At 39.0% G+C, this 20,754-nt stretch overlaps 1 protein-coding gene across 1 annotated transcript in view; it reads left to right on the top strand.

The window, feature by feature from the left end:
• Window positions 1–12,970: 12,970 nt before the first annotated feature.
• LOC139446027 (uncharacterized) overlaps window positions 12,971–20,754 on the top strand; it is a 59,268-nt gene continuing 51,484 nt past the window's right edge. The window contains exons 1-2 of the mRNA XM_071227291.1: window positions 12,971–13,059; window positions 17,810–18,632. Coding sequence (XP_071083392.1) covers window positions 17,882–18,632 — 751 coding nt within the window. The 5' untranslated portion in view covers window positions 12,971–13,059; window positions 17,810–17,881. The remainder of the gene's footprint in view (window positions 13,060–17,809; window positions 18,633–20,754) is intronic.

Consider the following 20,754-nt stretch of genomic DNA (forward strand, 5'->3'; position numbering starts at 1 on the left):
CTACTGTATAAGTGAGTGAGTGAGTGAGTATAGTTTAACGCCGCTTTTAGCAATATTCCAGCAATATCACGGCGGGGGACACCAGAAATGGGCTTCACACATTGTACCCATGTCGGAAATCGAACCCGGGTCTTCGGCGTGACGTGCAAACGCTTTAACCACAAGGCTACCTGACCGCCCCGCTACTGTATAAACATTGCCTCCTACTTGTGTATATACTTGCCAACCACACTCTGTAAATCACTTGCTTGATAACGGTATTAGAACCTACATCGAAACGTCGCTCTTAATTGTAATAAAGAAGTTGTTCATCCATAAATTCTTATCCTTACTTTTTTTCTATACATTTTTAAACACACTCGTAACAACACAAACGGTATCTACTGGAAAATCATACATTTTAGTAACTTATATAATTTATCTAATATCGATGAAACAAGCCATTATACTTTTAAAAAGACTAAAATCATGTGTTTTGCCTCCGGACTTGTGAGTCAAGCTCATGTGATGATTGTTTGTTTATGGCTCGCTAGTTTGAAATATCACAACACAAATGTTAGCAAATAGAAACAATCACGACCCTGGGTGATTACCGCCGGTTCTAGTTCCTCGTGATTAAAATGACGGCAGATTTCATCGGTGTAGGTCAGCGGTCACAAAGGGCGAGATTCAGATGGGGAGTTTTGTAGTTCAGCCCACCTCCCATCTGACTTGATGTCTTACATGACAAACCCGTGAAGTTCCAGGTTAGAATTATTGGTCTTCAGCATCCCAGCTTGTCATAAGAAGCGACAAACGGGATCGGACGGTCAGATTCGCTGAGTTGGTGGATACAGGTCATCGTATCTCAGTTGCGTAGATGGATGCTCATGATGTCAGTCACTGGATTGTCTAGTCCAGGCTGGATTATTTTCAGACCGCCGTCATATAGCTGGTATATAGCTGAGTGCGGCGTTAAACAACAAACAAACGTAGTACAAAAATTCACAGTGTAATATGTGCAACGTCGGAATAGTAAGTGTCTCACCTCAGATCATTTCTGTAATCCCCAACTGTGTGCTAAGAGGTATGCTAAAATGAGAAGCTTTAAAATACAGGACTTATGAGGAAAATATGGCCTCTTCGTTATCTCCGAAGTAGGAAAATATTTCATTGATTTATCTGGTTATCTTTTGTTCAAAGGAATTAAGCTAGATATAGTATGGAGCCAGTTTATCCTCATCGTGCAATATAAAGTTACATGTTTGTATCCTGTACTGATACACGCTCTCTGTATATTTGTATTGCAATTACTGTTACATGAAAACTGTGAGTGAGTGAGTGAGTGAGTTTGATTTTACGCCGTTTTTAGCAATGTTCAAGCAATATCACGGCGAAGGACACCAGAAATGGGCTTTACACATTGTACCCATGTCGGGAATCGAACCCGGGTCTTCGGAGTGACTAGCGAACGCTTTAACCACAAGGCTACCCGACCGTCCCTGAAGACTGTGAACAATATTAGGTGTTCATCCAGATCCGGAAATACACAAAACCACACAGTATTTTCCAAATTTAATAGGCGATGTGTGTGCTGTTGTCTAAAGCAATGTGCTGTGCAGAGGGTGGTCAAGCTGGTTGACTTGGTTGATGCATGTCATCCCAATTGCGTGGGTCGATGCTCATGATGTCAATCACTGGATAGATGGTTTAATGCAGCCATTAGTTAATGAGGCTTTGATACAACCAGGTACAACCAGTTTCAGCTACCAAAGCAAATAAACGTTCTTGAAAATGTCTGTGAATCCATTGGAATGGAAGTGCATGTAAATAAAACCAAATTTTATTTCCATGATGTGGAATATCGAATAGCACCGAAAAATGCTATTTCAAAGGAGAAAGATTTGAAGGTGTGATTGTTTACAAATATTTTGGAACTCCCAGGTTGTGGTGCAAGACTTCAATATTCCTACAGCTTGAGCAAACAAATCATTCAAAGACGTCTTGAAAATATTTGACAGTGTAACCGTTTCGATCTTGTTTTACGGAACAGAAGTTTGGGGGACACTGTATCATCGCCTCTCTGAGAAAAACGTCATGGTACTTGAATTGGCGAGTTTGGTAGAGTCCCTCTTCAGTCTATCTATTTTACAATAACAGTTAAATATTGATGCAGACCTCTTCATTTTCACTCTCACATCTTATGTCGTCAAACCTTCTTGTTTAAATCACTTGATAATGTGGACAGAGTGACATGGGCTACATCAGTTAGAAAAACATTTTGTTCCGTTTAGTATTTGAATTGATCTGGATACAACGAGAAATCGGCGATATCACATTATTCTTTATATCAAGACACGCATCTTTCAATGGAATTATCTTCGAAATGTAAATAATATTTTCAGTTCAAATCTATGTTGAATACAGAGCCTTATTTAACAAACGACATTCCACATTACATTTAAGGTGTATATCTCAAAGTTTAGATGCAATAATTTCCGTTTGATGTGGAATTTGCAAGACAGTTATATTCCTCATTATGAACGAGTCTGCAAATACTGTTTCTCCAAACACTATAAATATATTGAAGACAAAATACCATGTTGTGATTGTATGCGAACGACATGCCTCTATAAGAAGAAAGTACGAGAGGCGTTCAATAAGTTTTGCAACTTCAATATAATGACCAAGTCGCGGAATATCTTTTGCACTTTTATTTTTCAATATAATCTCCATTCACCTCAATACACTTATTCCATTTGTCCATCAAGCTTTTAATACCACTTTTATAGAAATCCGCAGATTGGCCCTCTAACCACGCCTCTGTGACAGCCTTTATGTCCTCGTCCTCCTGGAAGCATTCCCACGTAGGGTAGATTTCATTTGCCGGAACAGGAAATAGTCACTGGGGGCTAGGTCTGGGCTGTAGGGAGGGTGAATTAATTGTACAGCCCAGACAATTCTGCCCTACGCGGAAGACGCTTCCAGGATGACGAGGACATCCATTTCTTATGAAATGCATACAGCTACCGCAAACAGATGATAAACTTGTCCTACATGATAGAAATACCTAAATACCTATTTTTTTAAGAAAGCAATTTATCATGCTATATCAATGTATTATGGCTGGTGGCCTGCTCCTAAATACATTTTCTGTCTCTCTTAATTTCATCATGTCATTGCTTCAAACGGGCTGCATGATATGCTCCGTTTATTGTCTCAGCTTTTGGAAGATTGTCCACCATGATGATACCCTCGGCATCAGAGAACGAGGTCATGAACACCTTTGTAGCTGTAGCTGTCTGTGCCTTCTTTGGTGGTAATGTCAAATGCTTCCACTGTTTTGATTGTTGTTGTTGAACCTAGGTTTCGTCCATAGTCACATATGCACATTGCAAGAACCTTTCTGGATGAGCTTCAAACAGGGTCATATCAACATGAGACATCTGCAACTGCTGGTGTTCATGCGCCAATAATGATCTAATATCTCTTTATTGAAAGCTATAAAATTGTGTTTTGGAAATCTCTTTCAGAATAATATTTGTTTTGGAAAACAAATATTCATGTGGTGACACTAGGGGTTACATGTGCAGCTGTAAGTGTCTTTTAATGCTCAGCCGACGCAATCCGAGATCTAGACCGAATGGTCAGATATGTCAAGTTTGAACAAAATCAAATCAATATGTACAGAAATATGGGTTTGAATTTATCTTACGTAAGCTAAGCACTAAGCTTACTTGTCGTGCTTATGGTTACCAAATAACAAAATTCATAATAGATAATTATCCTTTGCTAATACTATTTTGCTAGCCCCATTTCACATTGGTGTTCTCTCAAATAGTTCCACTCATGTCTCAACTATTTTAACAAGATAGAGTAACGTCCCCTCGCGAAGGATAAAATATTTAAAGAAGCTATCGTAAAATATCTTTACTTATTTCTTACACATCTCTCTTCAAAACGTTTAAAATATTTTTCGTAACCATTATGTAACTCGCGACCTTAGATCTTTGATGTAACGAGTCAGCGTATTCCTCATTTGGTAGTTAGAGTGTGTGCATTGAATAAATATTTAAGTAACCATTATTATTAAGTTTGAACAATTATTAGCTTTGACACAAATAAACAGGGTGAGTATGACAAGTAACTAAAGGCAAGGTGGCCTTCTTTCCATATCAATGATAGCTGTTCACTAAAATGTTCAAAAATCGCTACATGCCTATTCAATGTATAAGATGGATATAATACCAGAAATGTATTTAACAACAATTCGATCTTTATCTTTACGCAGATGTTTAACGAAGTTCAGGTGTGGTATACATACCCTCGATATACAATTATACAGACATTCCAAAGATAATGATGTTTTAACATCGATGTGTCCTTACTGCAAATATTACCAAGAAGATGAATACCATGTTTTATTAACATGGCCAGTATAGGAAGATATACGAATGAAATACCTGCCTAACTATTATTATACGTATCCATCACAAAGAAAATGTGTACTGTAAATCAACAACCAAAATAGCCACATTCTTCTGAGACTTGCAGTTTTTGTTTATAAGAGATCTGAAAGAAGGATGATTGATTGAATATTAATGAAACTGTGTACATCTATTCAGCTACAATATACATGTACAAGTGGTGCTCAACGACGAGACCCGTGAAGATTCCGGGGTAAAATAGGTCTTCAGCAACCCATGCTTGCCGTAAAAGGTGACTATGCTTGTCGTAAAAGGCGACAAACGGGATCGGGTGGTCAGGCTCGCTGACTTGGTTGATGCATGTCATCGATCCCAATTGCGTGGTTCGATGCTCATGATATCAATCACTGGATTGTCTGGTCCAGACTCGATTATTTACAGACCGCCGTCATATTGCTGGAATATTGCTGAGTGCGGCGTTACACAACAAACCAACCAACCAACCAACCAACTCAACGACGAATTTTCTCGACAAATTCTCAATGCACTATTGGCCTCATGGCCACATATACGAAATAAATCTGTCTGTCTGTCTGTCTGTCTGTCTGTTAACTGAAATACACGTACTCACCAAGTTTCATCCTTCTAGCACAAAAATATAAAAATGTTGGAGAAAATGTCCCTAATATGCCAAAGAGAAAGCCCTTTACCTTGGCCTTGAGTGGTCATATAAATTAAACTACTTAAAATGAGATCTTTACTTACAGGCCGATATGCCAAATATACAAACAATATGTTCATAAATGTGGGGTTTAAAAGGTTTGTGTGTAAGTATTATGTAACCCGTGACTTTGACGTCGGATCCACAAGGTAACAATTCAAGTGTAATCCTCATTTGGTAGCTAGTGTTAGTGCTGCGTGATAATAATGTTTAAGTTAGTGTAATTACCAGCTTTGACACACTGACACAGCTGGATCATGTAATGTTGGTTCAGGTGATCTAATTTTCATATCAATTACATCTTTCTCTAAGATAAATAAACTCAACAAATTTCATCAATTTAGGACTAAATTATGAGAGTTACAAAAAGGTCCCGTAAAAGCCAAACTGAAAGCTTTTTAGTGACTTTGACCTTAGGGCCCTTATATGCCCCGAACTAAGCAATCTGACTCCCTCTGGTTACACATATACGGAATACAAAGTTTTAATGCTAGGATCCTTTGCACGAAGAAGCTAATGCAAAAACAAAAGCTGCAGTGGGACGAGTGAGGAACGGACAAATTTCATTGAAAATTGAGAATTCATGATTGGATGGTTGTTTAACGCCGCACTCAGCAATATTCCAGCTATATGACGGCGATCTATAAATAATCGAGTCTGGACCAGACAATCCAGTGATTGATATCATGAGCATCGATCCAAGCAACTGGGATCGATGACATGCTTCAAACCAAGACAGCGAGCCTGACCACCCGATCCCGTTAGTCACCTCTTACGACAAGCATAGTCGCATGGGTTGCTGAGGACTTATAATTCTAGCCCGGATCTTCACGGGTCGAGAATTCACGGAGAAACCAGTGGTGTACGTGCTGACGTCCATATAGATATATCTGTGATAATATAATGTCATAAATAGTTACATTGGTCTCGGGTTACTAGTGATGCTTGCGATGCATTAATAGTGGTACACAAGTGATCACTTAATGTATGATCATTTGAATTGGAAGGTATTTGAGTTTCAACTTTTTCAAGCTTTGTGCACAATGATCATCTGTGGCCATGTACACATAGTTTAACGTGGCTACATTTTCATTTTTTCCCTTGTTCACTGTGAACATTGTGACAACGCCATGATAGGTGAGTCATGGTTCAAATTTAAGGGCCGTTACACTACGACCACAATGATGGCTGTATCACATGTTGGCAAGGTGGTAACTGAAGAGCTTTGGCCCTTTTTGCATATTATTGCATAAATAACATCTATGTGTTTTTGTCTACCTGTAGAAAACTTATTGTATGTTTTCTTTGATGCGTTTTTGAAAATAATATAGCTACTTTAAATTTAATAAAAGAGCCAAAGTAAAGTTCCAAAAGGGCCAAACTCACTTTGCTAGATTTTGGCCCTTTTAGCTCTCATTTCTGTGTGTGGTTGAGACTGGTTGTCTGAGAGAGATTTTGAAAGTTTGGACACCTTATTATTATATTTCAACTATTTTAACAAAGTTGGCATTAGTTTAAATCATTTAAAATTACTTCAATAGTATGTGTTTGTACTTTCAGTAGTAGTTTATCAATCTCACATGTTAAATCCCATGCTAATGCCTGAGGGTTAAAAAGGGCCAAAAGACAGACATTGGCCCTTTCCACCCTTACACAATTTAAAAACGTAAGTTTTGTGAATGTTTTTTATAACAACATTTATATCTCTGCTGTCAGAATGCGTTAATGTCTAGGAATTTATGGCTAAAAAAAGTTCATTAACATGCATAATATTATGTGTTTTCTTCAATTTTCACAAAACAGACTCCACATGACATTGGCCCTTATGGCTCTAAGCTCTTCAACTGTACTCCATCGCAAGATGTCACTACCACCATATACATGGTTCCACCTAGAGAAAACCAACACCCTTCTTGTGGCTGCGCACGTTACAGAGCGTTACAGTCTCAGTAGTTAGATAAACCGTTCAATGTAACCATCATCGAAAACCCAGGGTAGCATACCCCCATTCTATTATAATATATGCCCTGCACCCATTCGTCACCATAGCTTCCTTTCGAAAATGACGTCACCATTTCAAGCTCTCCTATCACTAACAGTTTCTCTCGCCCATGTGTGGAATTAGAGTGGACGGCTACTTTTAGCGTCATTTGTATCCGGATATATCATAATAAAATGGATATATGTATATATGAAACTCTGAATTGTCGAGGATGCAATCTAATACGTGGAAATTCTACTCCTGAGAACCTTCTTGTGTGGCACAGAGAATAGATGATATATCATTGGAAAAAAAAACAGATAAAGTTAAGGAATGTCAATAAGGACCAGGGGTGGTTGGGGTAGCCTAGTGGTTAAAGCGTTCGCTCGTCACGCCGATGACCCGGGTTCGATTCCCGACATGGGTACAATGTGTGAAGCCCATTTACCGTGTCTCCCGCCTTGATATTGCTGGAATATTGCTACAAGCGGCGTAAAAGCATACTCACTCACTCAATAATGACCACAGCAGTGAATCTAATGTAAACACAGACAGTTTGACAATAAATATATTTATTTCAGCAAACAGATTTCATGTATAACAAAAGAAACATACGTTGTATATAAGGTTGTAATATATATATGTATGTGTTTTAGGGATCTGTTCATACAAAATATTTTCATGAATATCTTTAAACTTATTTTTCTATTCGTAGTTTGAATATGGGCGTTGAGAAAATAGTTCTGTCCTGCAATATACAACATGATGGAACACAATACAGGTACATGTTAGCAATTACACACATAAAGTTTGACATATATAAATATAGGGTTATTTATATATCACAGATTTGCATCAACAGAGTCACCGAGCCTCAAACGTTTATATAGTTATCCTGGCCACCTCATGTTATCGAAAGTGAACGTTGAGTGAGTGAGTGAGTTGGGTTTAACGCCGCTTTTAACAGTATTCCAGTTATATCACGGCGTGTCAGCTTAATGTGGGAGGAAAGCCCGAAGTGATGCAGGTCTAAGAAACCCATGAGCACGGGTATGGTGCTGACAAACCTAGAAATATAATCTGGGCGAACCGGGATTCGAACCCACAATCATAGGTTACTGGCGTGTCCAAGGGACGCAACTCTGCACAGCGAATCGCGGCGCCTTAGACGACTGGGCCACCCGTGCCCCCTGAACGTTGAAGAAGAAGGATTCCTGGTTAAAATTAAGCATACATGATTTCCTGGGGACGCTATATTTCCTTCTAGGACCTCTTCCATTCTTTTGTCATTAAACCTTAACAGAGGAGGCAGCTTTTACGCAGAGTGATAGCGTGAGATTAATTAAAAGTTTGTTTTGTTTGTTGTTGAACGCCGCACTCGGAAATATCCAAGCTATATATGAGGAGGCCTGAAAATACTCGAGTCTGGGCCAGAGTGATTGACCTCATGAGCCTCAATCTACGCAATTGGGATACGATGACATGCACCAAACGAGTCAGCTAGCCTGACCACCCGATCCCGTTAGTCGCCTTTTAATACAAACATGGGCTGCTGTATGATTTATTGAAAGTGTTCATTCTGAATACCCTATGCTGAAATGAAATATCATAACACGTTTTCCTCCATTTACTACACACACTTGGGGCAGGAAGTAATTTTATCTCTCTCGCGTCAAGATGCTCCGCAATCCCCTGTAGATGCATACGTAGCAGCTGATAAAACACGTGGAGTCTTCACGAAATAAAGTATTTCGTATTCTGAGGTACAAAATTAAGTCAGTTATGGCATACCTCTCATGCTGGCTGTAAAAACATGACTGAATCATTTCAACAACATTAACCATTTTTATTTACTGATTTTGGGTTAAGAAATAGAAAAGTGAGACTCAAAATTATGTGCTGGCTTTTTTCTATTTTAATCGCAAATCTGTACAGCGAATTGAGATCACATTGGCGCCCATACCACTTGTTGATTATAGAAGAGGAGGGAATGTTTGGATGCGGAAACAGGTAATACCATCCCTACCTCTCCTTTATCTGTCAGTTTACCGTATTTATAGAGTAACTGTGATCCTCTGTATGTTGCGGGTTCTGACGTCAGTGGTTTCCTTGTGTACCATTTCACTTGTGACCACTGACGGACAATGATTATATCGTGAGATCACACAATAAAGTACTTGGTCGCTCCAATCACCAATCACGAAAGGAGAAAGAGACGATGACTGTGGACGCCTTCGAAATATCATACATACACTATGTTATGTAATTTGTCATTGGTCGAAGCGCTACCCTCCTATGTTTGTTTGTTTGTGCATGGTTGGTTGGTTGGTTGGTTGGTTGGTTTATTGTTGCACTCAGCAATATTCCAGCTTTTTGACGGCGGTCTGTAGATAATCGAGTCTGGACAAGACAATCCAGTGATTGACATCGCTCCAAGCAATTGGGATACCTGACCACCCGATCCCGTTAGTCGCCTCTTACGACAAGCATAGTCACCTTTTTACGACAAGCATGGGTTGCTGAAGACCTATATTTACCCCGGCTACCCTTCTTCGAAATCCTCCTCTGAGAAACGTCACAAACTACTTTTAATCATGTTGTTAGATGTGCCACCATCAGCAGCAGGAAAGACCTAAACAATTCAAATTGTACTTAATTGTAGGAACTTAAATTTCAAAAATTATTAACTTCATACGTTACGTACATGATATCAATATGTAATAGAAATAATAGTAAACATATTCTAACGAAGTCTTTGCGTAAACATTTAGCTGTTTTTCGAATACACCCCAAAATTGTGCTATGCCGGAAAGATTTTTATTTTACTCCTTCTAGTATAATACCAACAGCGTGTTCTTTCTGTTGTAGGGTTAATTTTAGTATGCTACTGTACAACGGTTTGGGTGTGAATGAACAACACACCGTTCTTTTTGTACCCATATCTTTGTAGCTGGCCATGATGTAAGTGCAGCCAAAGTTCCACTTCAAACACAAGTTCTATTGATCTGGGTACTGTAGCAGTTACTTACTCTGCAAATTATTTTGGTTGTGTTTGGGCTCTTGATTCTCAACCATTTTGTGACACTATTTGGGGTTTGAGTCCAAATTGCGTCCAGATCTTGCCGAATGCGAACCGTCTTTGTCGGTTCACCGTCCGGTCACTGTCTGATCTCTGTCGGGTCGCATTCGGGAGAATCGGGACGCTGTCGGGACAGATTCGGTCGTTGTTTTACCATGCGGAAGAGACAAATCGGATCAGATTCAGATTGAGAACGGGAGAATCGGGACGAATTCGGCTGGCAACGGCTGAATCGGGACGCTTCCTGAACAATATCTGATTATTGATGAATTTCCCGCCACGAATCACAGGATCTTGATCAGACTTTTGACAAATTTTATTCGGGAATAGTCCTGTCAAGGACGGCAGTAAAAATCCTGAATGTGTGACTGAGCACTAACGGTTCTTCTTTCTTCGTCAGTTTACATCAAAAGTTATGCTATTTATGTCCATCATACACAATCTTAGTAACTGAAAAGTACATTCCTCGAGCAGTTGTGCGTACAAACATATGTCATGTTGACAGTTTCCTGCGAATCTTAAGAAAACTGCACACAAAAGGCTTTTTCTAAGTGTGGTGTAAAACAATGGTCTTTTACAACAAAAAATGCTTTATTGTACTGCTGTTTTCAATGTTCTATTGAAATCACCTACGTCTGTAGGCCTACTGTTTGGTGAACAGTGAGAAAAAATTAACATTCTTTCAATATGTTGAATTTGAAATGTGAAGTAAAAAACAATCTCATCACTCTTTTATAAAGAAAGAAATCTCAGCCTCTAATAATTAAGAAAAAACAACAGGACTCTTTACCCTACCCCTCTAAATATCAAATGGTCCGCCCCTTAACCGGATGGTAATCACCTGATGTTTGTGTGAAGTGGACAATCCATACCCGCCCATTTTCCCTGGGTATACGAATCTCCCTGGCGACGGATCGTCTTGTATTCTGTTTATCGCTAGCGAAATGGATATGTCGTGAAAAGCGCACTTTGCATTTTTTATCATTACTGTAAAGTAATATTTCTTATGAGCGGAATGTCTTGTTTTCACTTTATAAGTATTAGCACACATATGCGGCCATCTTCGTTAATCAAACATCGCAATATTTCGTGATTCTATTTCAAGTGGCGAAGGGGGCACGGGTGGCCCAGTCGTCTAAGGCGCCGCGATTCGTTGTGCAGGGTTGCTTCCCTTGGGCACGCTTGAAACCTTCGATTGTGGGTTCGAATCCCGGGTCGCCCCGATTATGTTTCTAGGTTTGTCAGCACCACACCCGTGCTCATGGGTTTCACCGAAGTGGTAAACGTCTGATACCTGCATCACTTCGGGCTTTCCTCCCACACTAAGCTGACACGCCGTGATATAACTGGAATACTGTTAAAAGCGGCGTTAAACCCAACTCACTCACTTAATTGGCGACAATTGGTTACACAATTCCATGCATGAGGGCACCCTGCGGCACAAAAGTTCCCATTCAAAAATACATTCATGCAATAAAACAACGAAGATGATATTCTGGAATTGGAAGATAAAAGCAGTACATGTATGGATATATATTTACGTCATCCCTGGAGTATTTAAAAACATTTATCATCAGTTCGAGTTCGAAGTATAAAAAATAAACCTCCATTTTGTCGGTAAGTGTTTCCTGGATCTCAATACAATTAGGCCGCAAGCCCCGGTCTGTATATGGCCAAATACGTTTGTTTGAAATAACAGCTGAAATATCTATAAGCGAGTCACAATTTAAGTCCTCTGTGTGTGAGGTGAGGAGAAATAGAGTTTAACGTCGCGTCCAAGATTATTACACTTTTAAAGCTACGTGCATGCATGTGTGTGTGTGTGTGTGTGTGTGTGTGTTTGTGGCTGCTTGTACTAGTCCAGACTAATGCCGATTTTATAGTGCTAGCCCACTGATCGAGATACCATGCCGCAGTCTAACATGAACTCCCCACTCAGACACAGTATACTGACTCCGAGCTGACCAGTCCCTGTTTTATCCACTGATTCCAAGCGCCAGGCAGGGTAACAACAAGTACCATCTTTTTAACGTCTTTTGGTTTGACGCGGCCGGTAGGGATCGAACCCCCGACCTTTCGCCCTCCGAGCGGACGCTCTACCTCTACCACGCAGGCGTTCAAATAATGTCAATACAAAGTTTGTCGGTACCCTTTGTATTGTTTGCATTTCGGCAATAAGAAATAGAACCAAAATCAATTTTCATAATCGATATACCATTCGCTGGTATAAAAAGTTCTTGGTAATGGAAATTGACAGCTACATGTGAGTAGATCGACGAGCTACCCATTCCACTGGTCAAGTCAGAAACACGCCAAATTTAATTTCTGATTTTATGTATATTGTTAGACATATAGATCTATTATGTTAGTTCTATATCGATAGGTCATAGGATATACGTAGATAATTGGACACAGGTGAACAATATCACATTCAAAATTACTTATTAATCAGAAGAGCTCCAGATCTCTCACAGTGGAGAAGCGTTTTTCTACTGCTTGACCCGACATATATCACAGATCGTCATTGTCGGGTCTCTGTGATCTTTTATAGTGTAGGTAATTCACTATCTCAAGCAGATTTCACAGTGGCAAATAATTGATAATGGATACCGACAAGATTACGCCTCGATGCCGAGTGTTTAAATGTATTGGTGATACTTCCGAGACCCTTCTGATTGTAAAGTGGCGGTGAGATTAGAGCCGAACGAGCACTTCAACCCGTGGCGTCCGGTTGCTAGGTGACAAGGGCAACCCTCAATGGCGTTGTCAACAAGCAAACAAGATGGCGGCCTACGGAGCCCGTTCTCGCACCGCATGGATAGAAACTAGTTAATGGATGGGTATTACGCCACTGTCATCCTATTTAAGACGGGTAAGATTATGTCAATGTATTTTAATGATAATTACAATCGGAGATTGAAAACGTCCAGTGACAAACCTCACTGAACGCTGATAACATTAGCAGTAGGCCTAGGTCGGACACCTGTCACTAACACTATAGTAACAGTAACAGTCCTCGACTCGGGATTGGAAATGTGAAAACAAACTGTCCCGTGACTTTGAGAAATTGTGTTTGATGTTCATCATATCCAAAATGCAATGGTTACATAAAGATTGAACTTCTTTCACTTCAATTATGCGATTATTTTATTGAATAGTTGTGTTTTGACAGGTATTGCTAACACATGGTTATTTTTCTGATATATTTTATAATAGGCCTAGTAATCCCTCAACATACACAATGAACTTAGTATCACAAGAAGCACAAATTCATTTTACATGTATATTGTTCATTTCATTTCATTTCTATACTATATTCTTTCGACAAACTCTTTCCAACTGATTACTGACTGAAATGTCTGTTTGTAGAAATCTTGGTAATATAGTTTCTAAGCTACCAAAAATCATGCATCCTCAATTACCCAGTTTGCTTTGTCTTCATTCTATTATGATATATATGCTTCACCCATCCTCTACAATAAAGCGCTATTTTGAGTCCATCTGAATGACACAAAACAACATATATAGCAGCCCAGTCACATTACCCTCGTATGTGAGAGAAATTCAAGGTGATGTTACTGAAAACAAAGATGGAGACATCACTTCCAAATTGAAACTATGGTTATATGGTGTCAAAAGCACCAAATCAGTTTTTGGTACTCATCGTGATAGAGTGGACATTTAATATACTGAATAATCATGTTTATCATAACTAGTACACGTGTCACCTTGGGCATAATGTAAAAAGCTGTGTATGGTTTGGCAATGCCCCACCCTTTTTTGTGGGGACCGCCTCTGTGGTCAAGTGGATAGAGTGTGTGCCCGGAGAGCAGAAGGTTGGTGGCTCAATCCCTGGCCGCATCCTACCAAAAGAGTTAAAATTTGGTACTTGTTGTTACCCTATCTGGCACTTCGTTATTTGGGGCTAAATCAAGGACTGGCTTGGAGTCTGTATATACTAGGTCTGAGTGGGTTATCCATGTTAAACTGTGGAATGGTATCTCAGTGGTCAAGTACACACCATGCACAATGATATATAATGGCAATAATTTTTAGCCGTGAAGATGCATGTCATCATATTCCAATTGCATGGATCAATGCTCATGATGTCAATCACTGGATTGTCTTAAATTTGTCCAGATTCGATTATTTACAGACCGCCGCCATATAACTGGAATATTGCTGAGTGCGGCGTTAAACAACAAACAAGCAAAGGAAAACAGGCAAAGATGTTGAAAAGCAGCATTGAACCCTACATCACCTCTCCTCACCTACTTTTCGGTTGTACTACAGTGTTTAACATCTACAACCTCTATCACTTTGAGCTTCCCTCCCACATGAAGCTGACATACATCTTACCGAGGCAAGGGAGTTAACTGACAATAAAAGTCCAGTTTCCACCCTTGCCGAACTAGGCTGGAATCTGGAGTTAATGCAATCAAAATTGCATAACGAGCTGCACATGCATTTGGTAAACATGGAATTGAGCCTGCAGATTTCAGTCGACTGCAGGATTTGCAAAGCATGCGTACAGCCAACTGGGTGTTGACAGATATTTGCCAATCTTTTCATGTTTTTATTCAAGGTGCTCAAGTGATATGATTCACTTCACGGGGTAATACCCATTATATTACAATATGGACCATGATTAGATCGTCTTGACCGGGCACCGCCATTTTGTTTGATGCAAATGCAAGTGAAATGAGAGATTGAATCTGATTGGTCAATAGTAGAGACATAACTCATAATAGCAACTGGCGGCGCTACAGTCGAGCTTGGAAATTCCAGCCTAGCTCGGCAAGAGTGGAAACTGGACTTTTATAGTCAGTTAACACCCTTGCTTCGGGAAGATGGTTGTCATGTAACTTAAATGGTCATGCTTTTAGGAGTGACCTAACTCACATGACTAATGCTCAACAATGTCATGCAAGCAAATATCACTCTTATTTCTAAACATAATTCTGTTTCAGGATCATTTTGCCAATAATTAACATATAAGTGCTCTCTGGTCATTTGAGTAGCAGTCATATAATAACATCTCAGAGTAAGAAGATCAAGATGTCGTCCATCATACCACATAAGAGAGGCCTGATCGACATCTTGACAGTGGCACTGCTGTATTTACAAGCATTAGCTAGTAATATGATAATGACTATCTGACACAGTAAGGGGCTTACTGTCAAATTACAAAGGTACCTTATAGTAATCATAACATTTATTGAAAATTACGTTTAATATTTCTAGATATATCAATAAGGCTGTCTGTTTGTGTGTTACAGCTTAAGATTTTCTGTTAACAGCAGATTAGCTTTGTTTGTTTGATAAGTACTGAATGAAGAGAAATAAACCATATTTAATAGGCAAGACCTATAGAAGGGTTTCAGTAAAAGAAATATTCGACAATAAGCGCCCAGGGCGCTCTCAAAATTAGAAATAGGGGGCTCTTTTTAGAATATTATTTTGGTGAAAAAAACAGAGTTGAAATTTTGTGGTTTATGCTGACAGCCTGAAATGTTAATGTACGACAGATATATTTTTCCAGAATTTAATTGCCCATAATTAAGGGTGCATATAACATTTGAGTGCGTATTATACGTGAATAAATAAGTCTTGTGTACATTGATCAATTGGGATTGTTCACCAGCCAATATATTAGCAGATGTCGCCATGGGAGCTTATTAGAGCGGGGCGCTTACTGCGTCGAATATGGTACACAGTGTTTGAAATAAGTGCTCTACAGGTGTTAGTTTACTGTGCTGGTGGCACCGTAAGTCCCCATGATCCCCAGTGAGGTGGCCTAGCTTTGGTTACTGGTGGACTATAGCCGGTGTTTTAAAATGTATGAATGATATTGTGATGCTCAAATATGTTTGATAAATTGTTTTTAAATATTACTTTGTATTCATAATTAAATTGTGTATATATCAACTTGGTCTCTTCGCTTGGCTGAAACAATGCTGACGCGACTTTAAATTTTAACTCACTCACTACTGTACTGGTGAATGGGATACTAGTGTAAAATTGCTTCACAGTATTCTGAGAAATGTTCAAAGAAATCATAAAAATTCAGAATGGGCAGTCTATCTATATAAATATTGATTATCAGTATAAGTACTGAATAAATTAATTATTTGATTTTCATTCAAAACCTAAAACGATGTGAGGCAGATCAAGTTTTTATTATATTTTGCTTTTTCCATTAACAAGCTGTTCAAGGCATGTTTATTTTATATGTTGATGGTTGTGATTCACATGAAGATGAATGTTTACTGGGACTATATATGTGGTGTTATGTAAATTAAGAAGAGAACAGACATACAATTCAATTTTTAAGGTAGTTTTGATAAATAGAATATGTGAAGAGGGGTGTTTTGTAGTAAAACGGGCGAGGATAAACATTAATCATTAATTTAGTCAGGGTTATAAATTAATTTTTACTTCCACCTGTTTGCAAAAATGATAAGCTGCAAAGTTGCCGTCTTAGACGTTGTGGTCCACAAGAAAATGTCACGGGTAAAGGAATCCTTCCTGAGTTTTATAGTCTTGGACTAGCAGACTTATGTTACTTTTGAACCCCGTTATTTGTTTGAACAAAGAGAATTTACTTTGGCTATTTGGCACCACAGGTCACTGTCTGGACAAAAATAAACAATATTTTTGGATTCAACATGGTGTTTTAGAAGGATACCATGTTATTATGCAGCACTGGGGAAATTGAACTAGTTTCAGATAATCACCTTCATTTCAGTCTGCATCATTTATACATAAGGAAGAGAATGGATGTCAACTTCTTTATTACGAGGAACACAAAGCTTCGGAGTATATACTTACTCCTTCATCAGGTGAATGAATGCTATGAGGCAGAGAACATATATATATACCTGTAGGGGCTGTCGGGTAGCCTAGTGGTTAAAGTGTTCGATTGGGGAAGACCAGGGTTCGATTCCCAACATGGGTACAATGTGTGAAGCCCATTTCTGGTGTCTCCCGCCGTTATATCGCTGGAATATTGCTAAAAGCGACATAAAACCATACTCACTCACTATATGTACCTGTAAGGACAACAAAAGTAATAAGATTACAAAAGTGGAAACTTAACGAGGGAAGCCAGCAGATTCATACAGATGTGTGCTTCCAAAGTGAAGAATCTATTCTTTCTTTCGGGTCCTGATGTCACAACAGAATTAACATTCACTTCAAAATATTCCGTTTCCGTCTCATATGGTCCATATAGGTGTAGTCTACATGAAAATCCTATTACACTAATCTCCAGTACAATGTCCCAATACAAGGTATGCCGGGCATGTCCATTAGCTGTGGGTGTGACTGACTCACTGATCCTGCTTGTTGCCAACATAATGTATATAATGCATGCATATTCATCAGACAGGAATTATGCATATTCATCAGACAGGAATTATGCATATTCATCACGCAGTCATCGGGTCAGTCACTACAGTGTAAACAATACTGATCAATATATCTGCAATCGCATTGTAACCGTCTCAACTCAGAACCTATTGGCCACATCGCAACAGGACTCTTAGCAGTTCGGATGGTTTCTGATTGTTTAGTTACACTGTGGGGATGAATCATTAGTGAATATTTTTTTGTCATTTCAGGATGCTGATGGGCAGAATATGCGATCATGATATAAAGAAAAAAACAAATAAAGGGCTGTGATTATTCCCAAGATGGAGGAACCTTACTTTTTCCAACAAGCTGGATTCCAATATCCAACTAAACGATTCCGGAAACTTCCAGAGGACTTACCGGACAGTTTAAAATTCGCTCACCTGAATCCTCGGGTCGCTGCCTATCTGGCCAGCAAGGAAAAGCAAAAGCAGGAAGAAGATTTGTTCGGAGATGGATTGGGGAAGAAAAGTCTTATGCCAGAGATTAACCAGGCATTTCAGCACGTCAAGAACCATCTGGACACCACTCTGTCCAACGATGAGGACTCACAGAGATATCTCTTTGAGGAGGCCAGGAGGTCAGCCTTAAGTATTCTTTACCAGTTAGGGAGAATTATATACAATTATGAAAGCCTAGTGGAATTTATTCCAAAGAGTTTAGAATACCAGTTAATGCTCAATTATAAAGATCTCACTGCAGATGTGATACATGTTCCTCGGGAATGGCAGACGATAGTAGCAAGGGAGATGTTTAATCGAAAAGTTACTGACATCCCGAGTGACGATGATAAACAAGGTATTGACGATGACGGGAGGTCGACTCGGACTGATAAACAAGAGAAGTTAAAGAAGAAAGTGCCCAAGTCGGGTTTGCCGGAAATAGTCGAGGATGAGGATTCAAATCGGACTACAGGTATAGCGACAACTCGACGTAGTGATAGCAAGCAGTCTGGTCAGTCCAAGAAACCAGGAATGAGCAGGGCGGATCGGGGAAAGAATACTCTCCATGCAGACTCCTCAAGATTGTCAGGTGGGTTCTGTGCTTTGTTCTTTGTTATGGTCTGCTTTGTGTAGGGGCTTAGATGGAGGTCATCCAAGGTGCAACAATTGGCTGTGCAGAGTTGCCCCCCTTAGTCGTACAAGTATCTGCTGATCATGGGTTTGAGTCCTGAGTTCAGTGCTATGTTCTGTTATGAATCTAGATTTCAGTGCTATGTTCTATCATGAATCTGAATTTCAGTGCTATGTTCTATGATGAATCTAGATTCCAGTGCTTTGTTCTGTTATGAATCTAGAGTTCAGTGCTATGTTCTGTTTTGAATCTAGAGCTTAGTGATATTTTCTGCTCTATTATGGGGCATAGGTGAGACCACTAAGTACCACAATTGGCTGTGCAGGGTTGCATGGGTTTGAATCCATGATTTATCCTAATTATGATCTTTGATCTGTCAGCACCATGAACCATGACTGTGGGATTCACCAAAACGGTAAACATCTGCAACCTACTACACTTTGGGCCTTTCTTCAACATTCAGCTGACATGTTGTGTAATTAAAGAAATTCGGTTCAAAGCGGCATTCATCCCACCCAATGAATTCATATATTTACTTCATCGTTATATCTAGAAATGTTGATGAGAGGTGAAATGGTGTTTAACATCAAAATTATTGCATTCCTATAGTGCTGTCTGTCTGTCTGTCTGTCTGCCTGCCTGCCTGCCTGTCTGTCTGTCTGTCTGTCTGAATCAGAGAGATATCATCTATTATTCATAGATTATAAAATCCAGTATGCTGTAACTAAGGGAATAGATCGATATTGTTGTTACTGAAAAGTTCCCAATTCTGTCTCAATATGATGTATTAACTGAGTTGGATTGCCCCTGATTTATGCTCAATGGTAGTTAGCATATTCTCAGTTGAAGTTTAAAATATTTGATGTCAAACAAAAACAAAATTGAACTCTTTGAAGCCACATCATCAATATGTGCCCCAAACTCTCTCTTGACATCGCTAGAAACATCTGTTTAAATAGTTTTAGTATTAAGATTACAAGCAAACCTTCCTGGACCAAAAGACATGTTACAAGACTAATGGCTGAAATCACGGACTGCCATGATTGAATTACTTGCATGTGCATGTCTTCAGTTCTTGTAATATATCTTGTGGACAATGTTTGCAATTTACCAAATCTTAAGATTTTGATAACTAAATTAGAGTATGTTTATATTTGATATCCATGTTGTTTACAGCTGAAACAGTGAAGTTTGTTAAAGGTAATGGTGACTGTGTGCATGTTGTTGATATTGTTGGTGTTATGTTACTGAAGTTGAGTTATGGTTTTTTTTCAAAACAGATTATTTTCTCTTCCCATGTTCCTGTAGTTGTGTAGTTCAGTTGTTGTAATTTGTTGTAAATGTCTTTACCAACAATGTTGTTGAGAGTTTTATATGATTATTTGAAGCAATTACTGTATTTGGCGTAATAAGCGCCCAGGGCACTCTAAAAATTAGAATAGGGGGCTCTTATTAGAATATAATTTTGGAGAGATCAAAAAACAGTTGAAAGATTGTAAATTTTGTGGTTTATGCTGATAGCCTGAAATGATGTAAAAGAAGGATCTGTGCATATTTTACACGATAGATATATTTTCGAGAACAAAATTGCCCATAATTAAGGGTACATATAACATACGAGTGCGTATTATACATGAATAAATAAGTCTTGTGTACATTGATCATTCAGAAAGGGTGCTAATTGGGATTGTTCACTAGCCAATATATTAGCAAATATCCGCGTGGGAACTTTTTAGAGCGGGGGGCTTATTACGTTGAATACGGTATGCTCTTTTGCTTAATTGTTAAGCGTTATTGTAAGAAACTTCCTATATTGCATCATCAGTTAGAAATGATTTTTTTATTTTCACTAGTCAGCAATATTTATCTGCTGCAGAGTTGCAATGTACTATTTGCATAGTTCAAAATTAAGCATGAAAGTCAAGGGGTCCTTGTCATAAGCCTATTATTAAAAGTTTACAATTTAGTGGTCCCTAGATGTATATACTACAGAAGCTAAGGCTGGGACGAGTCCCATTTTACTACCCAGGTACCCACACTCCTATTATCCGACCCTACCCAGGTACCCGCTATTGGTGTC

The sequence above is a fragment of the Haliotis cracherodii genome, unplaced genomic scaffold, assembly GCF_022045235.1.
Source record: "Haliotis cracherodii isolate W230 unplaced genomic scaffold, xgHalCrac1.p SCAF_6, whole genome shotgun sequence".
Taxonomy (NCBI): domain Eukaryota; kingdom Metazoa; phylum Mollusca; class Gastropoda; order Lepetellida; family Haliotidae; genus Haliotis; species Haliotis cracherodii.